This window comes from Hippocampus comes, unplaced genomic scaffold, assembly GCF_001891065.2.
Source record: "Hippocampus comes isolate QL1 unplaced genomic scaffold, H_comes_QL1_v1.1 scaffold742, whole genome shotgun sequence".
NCBI lineage: Eukaryota > Metazoa > Chordata > Actinopteri > Syngnathiformes > Syngnathidae > Hippocampus > Hippocampus comes.
The window spans coordinates 808-7,899 of NW_017805205.1; the positions used below are offsets into that span (position 1 = coordinate 808).

The following is a 7,092-nucleotide window of genomic DNA, read 5'->3' on the forward strand; positions in this document are numbered from 1 at the left end:
GCCTTCCATCATTTTGACAAAGCTATCGACAGGACGTATGTCCTTTGTTTTCATGTGTCTAAAACGCTTGGCGACATGAAGTCGAAGAGTAAAATGCCAAGTCGGATACTTTCACTCAGTGTGACGTGTTGTCGGCCACTGTCAACACAAAGCCGGCGAAATGTCAACACGATGACAACGCAACACACACTCGATTTTCGGGCGAGCTCAACACTCCTGAGAAAAGGTCCCGAAAGGTTGTCAGTGATGCTTTTCATTGTGGAATAAAGCCATTAGAAAGTCAAAGAGGACTTGGGCATCTTGACTTATTTCACGCTGCGACAATGACACAAACGAGCGGTTATTAGCGCGCGCGGTGACATTTTGGCTTTCGAGCCGTGAAACGACAATTCAGTGGCGAACAAAACTGTCAGTCACGGAGGATTTTGGAGCGAGTTGGGAATAGGAAAAAAAAAAGTCCTTTTGCAAATGGTTTTTAATGGTAAGCCACATCTCAGGTTGCTAATTGAAACCCTCAGTTCCACTGTATCCATCGATCCGTCCGTTATGCGAACTGCTTTATCGTCAGGAGGGTCGCGGGCGTGCCACAGCCTATCCCAGCTGACTTTGGGGTACACCCTCAACTTGGTTGCCAGCCATTCGCAGGGCACACAGAGACAAACAACTATTCACACACACAATCACACTTAGGAATGATTTCGAGCGTTCCATGAACCTGCCCCCCATGTTTTGGGAATGTGCGAGGAAAGCCGAGTACCCTGAGCAAACCAACGCCGGTACGGGGAGAACATGCAAACTCCACACAGAAGGAATCGAACCCCAGCCCTCTGCGCTGTGAGGAGGACATGCTAACCAGTCGACAGCGTGCCGCCCAATTCCACTGTATTTTTATGTAATACCCAACATGACCACTGAGTGTCACTAGAATTCATTTTATTTGACTTCACTTTTGACTGCAGTCGAGCCTCGTTTTGACTATTTACGTTTTCACCGCTCAAAAATTTACATTTCAAAGTCCCGATTTCACATCATTTATTTTCCATTGATTGATTTTGCTAACAAAGAACACCTTGATGACATCAACTTGATGATAACGACCAGATGTTTCCCACAAAATAGTGAAAAGGCCTTCACGACGAACCGCGGGAAGCTAACTGCCGCCGCAAACTTGGCCGTGATCAAAATGTACAGTGCGAGATTCCCTCCACTTCTGATCGACTCGTATGTTGTTGTACTTCCGGGGGCACAGCGCACAAGGTCTGAAACCACTCTCTGGTCAACGGAAGTGAATCTCACTGTCTGTGAAGGCCAAACTTGTTTCTCACCTTCGGTGGGACTGGCACTTGCGTATGGCGGGGTAACATTTACTGACTGAATGTTTTCAGAGATCAAGTAGATGAAGTTCTTTGTTTCATGTCTTATAAAATCACGTTTTCTCCATATACATGTATTGGTAATTGACACGTTTATACTGTATGACATGCTCATGTTTTTTTACATCTCTAAATGTTCACATTGTATTCTACATGGTAGTTGGCGGCCATTTTATTGGAAACGGGTACAACGAACTACCGTTAGAATGCACAGATTCACTATGTCCCCCGAGGTACGTTGACACCGGCCTCAACTGTATATTTTACTCACATTTTTGTTTGATTGAGCTGTGAAATATTGGCAAATAATAAAAAATAGGTGCTTCCAATACCGTCTTGATTAGATCAGAAATGTAACATGAGTTGTTCAAAATCATTCTTTTCTTTATTTGTGGTAGAATGTGTCATTCCACGTTCACTCTGATATGCCTTTCTTGACTTGTATTTCAAAGCTTGTGGAAACATTGCATTCCCTTTCCACTGCACGGTCGTTCGGGTGATGTCATCTGGCTGAAAGAGGAGACATCATGGGCTTCACCAATCCTGGACCGCTTTGTCCGACACAAACTTGCCGTGAGGTGCCGAAGCTCCGGCTGGAAGAAGAGCCAAGAAGACGGGCGTCTCAGCGCCCTCCGCTGGGGACTTGGTGGCTTTGGGGCCCGCCATGTCGGTGCGCACCCAGCCGGGACAGCACGCGTTCACCAGGATCTGAGCATAACCACCGCAGAATTGCATTCCACAGGAGACATTCAACACCCGCGAGACTTTCCGAAAGGACACCGTGTGCTCTTTACCTGATCGTCTGGTCTCTCTTTGGACAGACGCCTTGCGTGAATCATCGACAGCGTCTGAAAGAACACACGCTGACAGTCACGATGACATTATCGATCAAGACGCGTATTGAGGTCATCCACATTCTGCCGACCTAGTAGTACTGTATAAATTCAAATTATTTTGTCCAAACTCTGCTCTTTTCTTTGTTTTACTTTTTTCCATAGACGACCTTTCCTTCACTTTTCGTCGACTGCATGTGTCCCAATACTTTTTGTTTTTGGAGTTTCTTCACCCTTGACTTCCGGCCATGCATCCCAATACATTTCTTTCCACATATTTCCTTATTTTTCATCATTCCCCCCTGGCCCCTCACCCCCACATTTTCTTCCTGTAAAGGTGTCCCAAAACTTTGTCAACACTTGTCTTTAATTTTCACTGCAGGTGAGCCGATGCTTTTGTGCAAACCCCACCTTTGTTATTGGATGTGTCCCGATACTTTTGACTTGCCGTAAGTGTCCAAATACTTTTGTTGAGCCAAACACGTCTCAAGTGCTGATCAAAGTTGCCGTGCTGTACCGTGACACCGATCTTGGAGACTCCGTAGGCGGTCTCGGGCCACCCCCCCTCCTTGTGCTGGCCATTCTTGGCGAGCTCCACGAAGCGCGTCATGAGAGTCGTCAGCTCATCTTCGCTGATGTCCTCGCTGCGGAAACGCTTCTGCAGCTCCTCGCTGCACTTGTGCAGGCTGTACACGCTCACGAAGCTCGATACGTTGACCACGCGGCCTGAAAAACGAAGACGACGGCGACATTGAGTGTCGTCTCGAGTCTGAACCTTCAATTGTGAGGTCAAATCGAATCTTTAAATCTGACGTGGCTCAAGACGACCACCTGCGGGAAGGAGAGTGTGCGCCAGAGTGTGCGTGTCGCTACCTCCTGCTTTGATGAGCGGCAGGAAGTGGGTCAGCATGTCCCGTGTGGCAAAGTAGTTGGTCCGCAGCGTCACATCGGCCTGCGTGGCAAACGGCGCCGGGTCGGCCACTAAACACGGATGACAAAAAGGCACGGAAAAGTAAGTGTTGTTGGAGTGTGCACACGTGAGGGCACAGCGGGCTGCCACAAGAGGGAAATGCGGAAGTTTCTGTGTGACTGTTTAAGGAGCAAATGAGGGCAAAAAGAAGCATTTGGAGTTGAGCTTCAGGAGCACAGTGAAGGAGTGCCATAAATGCAGCCATCTCGGCAGTGCGATCCCTGTTTCTCATGCAACCATTGCTGGCAACGGACAGCAGGTCAGGTCATGAATGTCTACCAGCGTTTAAGGTGGTACTTATAGCGTGAAAAATACAGTAGGTACTGTAGATTTGTGCTACCTTTAAAAGCAATGGCGGCATTATTGACAAGCACGTCCACGCCGCCATACTTTTGCTTAAAGAAGTCAGCAGCCTTTCTGATGCTGCCAACGTCATTGATGTCCAGCTGGTGGAAGATGGCCTTCAAACCCTCAGCGCTCAAGGACGCTACGGCCTCCTTACCACGCCCCCTATCGGGAAAAAAAGAATGTTTTCATTTTGTATGAGTCTTTTTTGGTGTTGAGGAGGTCACGTGTTCATCATGTGACAAGACATACTCATCTCTGGCAGTGAGGTAGACGTCACCCTGGAAGTCCTTGCACAGCGCCTGCACGATGGCCTTGCCGATGCCTTTGTTGCCCCCCGTTACCACGGCGACCTTGCTGGACATCTCTGGTTGAAGTTGACGTGAGGAAATGTTTAAAGAAGAATGAATGGAAACAATTTATCCGTCCTTCATGTGACACTGCGGAAGAACTACTTTGCCCCACGGGACATGCTGACCCACTTCCTGACGCTCATCAATCACTAGTTGCAACTGTTGAGGAAATATTCATTCTGAATGTATTGTATTGATGGTTTCTATATTTGTGACACAATAGTGGCGACGACAATATCAAGACATGGATGAAGTTGGGTGAGTGTCCGCTGAAAACATGGCCTGCAACTCAGTTTATTTGCTTTCAACAAAGCAGCCAGTGTATGAACAAACAAGCAAGTGTTCTTTCTTGGCATACGTAATCAATGCGTGAAAAAAAAAATCAATCAGTGAAAAAATACCCATTTGAATACTTTGTAATACTTGACGAATGTGATTCCACGCTTGTAGCACGCGCGTCATTTACACTACATTTACGACTTGTGAAGATTAACATCTTGCTGTGTACCTTGTACTTCAAGGTGCACTTTATTACAAGTAAAATGTTCCATCGAAAAGAAATGTGATCAAGAGATTTTGTCCATTCCAACAACACCCAGATTTGCTGAGTCATGGTGACACCTTCTCCTTACATCACCGGAAAATTATTGAAAAGAAATATTGTCGATTAGATTTATTTACTGTATTACAGATCATGCATCATAATGTCAAATAGGTGGCATAAACAATGGCACAATAATGAATTTGTTTGCAGGATGAGATAATGGAGTGTGCATCTCAATACAATAGCAGGTGAGCCAAGAATGACATAGAACTTAAGTTAAAGTGTGTGTATCACATTTTAACTGAATGAACTTTGACCCCATTTTAACTTAATGAACTTTGACCCCGACGCATTCTTGAAATTTTGGCGATAGTGTTCAGCGGCAAAAAAAAGCCCTGCAATGTGTCAAACTGGCGCCACAAAAAAACATATTGGACATTTTTAACTTGTTCACATGAAACGTCCCGATCAATGAGCACGTTTGATCTTCTGTTACTCTAAATTAACAATCCGTAACCAGGGCGTTTATCACAAGAGTATACTTTTACTTCTTAAACGGTCATTTTAAAACTTGCATATAGAAACATTTTGCAAATCATATTTTGTGCACTTGCATAAATGATCTCTAAGCTTTGCTTTCATACCTGTGATCGTTGCTGTGGTCTGCAGCGAAGAAAGAATCTGCTAGAATCCAACAGGAGACGAAATACAAGTACGTCCAGTACTTGTGCGCAGCCTCAACGCGCATACCCGGAAAAACATCCTCTGGCTTCCAATTTCCAGGAGATTTTCCTGGGCAAAACCCTGATAAATTGATTAATAGGTGGTCGGAGTGCTGATTGATGAACACCGCTGTTACAATTTACACGCTTCGTAGTTGCTTCCACGCCGTCGTTCTTGGTTTATTCTTCAAAATCTTGTCTGTTTTGTCGCGGTTGCCTAAGTTGACGTCATGTATGGGAACGCGCTGCCGCCTGCTGGCCAGACACTGAAAATGTAGTCTCGGCATCCTTTGGAGTTAATCGTGCAGTCCCTTTTTTGTGCCACAGAAACTTCAATGGAAATGTTACTGTGTGTATGGAACTTTCACTGTTTTTTTTTTCTCGATGTTGGAAAAAACCTGATTTATCGAGTCATACACGGATCGGCCAAGTGGACGGAAGTGTGGAGAAAAAACATTTTGACCTCCAAATACGTTCAGACTGTCCCCGCAAGTTCGAACATACTTGTAGGCTAAATGCTACGAACGTAGCATTTTCCCTTAATGCGACAGGGTATTAACTTGCGCAAGTGTAAATTTAAAAAACAATTAAAAAGCTTTCTTTCATGATCTTAGCAATGCGTTAATCGCAACACTTAGCTCTAAAATGATGTTTAAAAAACAGCTCAGGTCTATGTGATGGAACTCAATGTGTTTGTTTGTTTGTTTCCGTGGATTCAGTCGGCTTTCACTTTTCTCTTCAGCCCCCCTTTAGTCACACACCGTTTTATCCCCCTCACCAGGCTTTGGATGCAACAATCCTCGGAAGTGACACACACACACACACACACTCTGCTAAACTTAAGTCAGCAATCAAATCCAAAGCAAATGTGACAACTTCATTGTCAATCATCTATTCAATTCTCACTACGATCACTGTCAACAATTATTTCTCATATTGGCCAAAAATGAAAACCGTTTAATCTGTCTCTTCCGTTTTGTGTTGAAATGTGAGTTCATTTGTCACTGTTGATCTGATTAATTTATTTATTTTTGCTCATTTCATGAAGGATGTTCAACTCGTCTTTCAATGTCATGTCTCCATCTAGAGTGTGACAGGAAGTGGCCCAGTGGATTTCCTGCGTCCTTATCGTACCACAGGAAGAGGATGAAGATGGAGAGAGAAAGAGAAAGGCCGATGGATTTGTTTCGAAGGAGGAAGGAACAAGGAGTTGGTTGGGCTGAGGAGGAAATGGCTTCAGATATCAGGTGACAGCTTCCAGTGCAAAGGCGTCTCAGGACTTCCTTGGGGCCAAGTCCGCCACCTCTCGAGGGCCCCGTCACCGGAACGTAAGTGATTTGCCTTGTTTCATCGTCACGTTCTCCTTGATGAAAGAGACCACACTCAAAGTCAACGCAAAATTCTCAGTCTTACCAGAAATAAAGTTGTTGTTTTTCATTAAACTGAGAGAATCAAATTAAAAAAAAAAACAAAAAACAACTCACGTTTGTGAGACAAACTTCAGAATATTACAAGAATATGTTTTAGACTTATTTCTGAGCCATCTTGTAACATTCAACGAACGCTAAACATTTTTGAAACAGAAAAAAAAGTGACACATTTTCATTCAACGTGTGGCATTTTTATTTTGCAATTGTGTTTCCTGTATCGTCTTGAGTCGAGCAGAAAGTGACAAACCAAAATAAGGTTTGGATGAACATTAGAAACAAGAAGCAGCACTTCATGTTCTATCTGGCAAAAGAAAGTTTGAAATCCATCAATAAAAAGTTCCAGTGGTGGCTCCCCCTGGCGCATTCACCAGCAACATCACGTTGAACATCAAAAAGTCAAAGCACACGCTTTCACGTTAGCTCCCAGATTTGATTGGATGTCACTTCCGGCAGGGGAAACGGATGGCGCGGTCACCCCCTCCTTTCTCTCCCCCCCCCCTCGGTTTTAAAAGCAGGCGGCCG

General features: G+C 44.7%; 1 protein-coding gene across 1 annotated transcript; it reads right to left on the reverse strand.

Moving 5' to 3' along the window:
• Positions 1 to 1,736: 1,736 nt before the first annotated feature.
• On the reverse strand, positions 1,737 to 4,033 carry LOC109515209 (carbonyl reductase [NADPH] 1-like). The gene is made up of 7 exons (XM_019868834.1): positions 4,028 to 4,033; positions 3,774 to 3,958; positions 3,517 to 3,686; positions 3,080 to 3,187; positions 2,724 to 2,932; positions 2,168 to 2,221; positions 1,737 to 2,081 (listed from the first exon to the last, which is right to left on the reverse strand). The coding sequence occupies exons 2-7, from the start codon at positions 3,884 to 3,886 to the stop codon at positions 1,908 to 1,910; spliced, it is 828 nt and encodes a 275-aa protein (XP_019724393.1). The 5' UTR covers positions 3,887 to 3,958; positions 4,028 to 4,033; the 3' UTR covers positions 1,737 to 1,907.
• Positions 4,034 to 7,092: the final 3,059 nt, after the last annotated feature.

Coding starts and splice junctions, on each gene's coding strand:
- LOC109515209 (XM_019868834.1), bottom strand. CDS start 3,886: ATGTCCAGCAAGGTCGCCGTGGTAACGGGGGGCAACAAAGGCATCGGC. Junction 3,687..3,773: donor TACCTCACTGCCAGAGATGA/GTATGTCTTGTC, acceptor TTTTCCCGATAG/GGGGCGTGGTAAGGAGGCCG. Junction 2,082..2,167: donor AAGAGAGACCAGACGATCAG/GTAAAGAGCACA, acceptor GGTTATGCTCAG/ATCCTGGTGAACGCGTGCTG.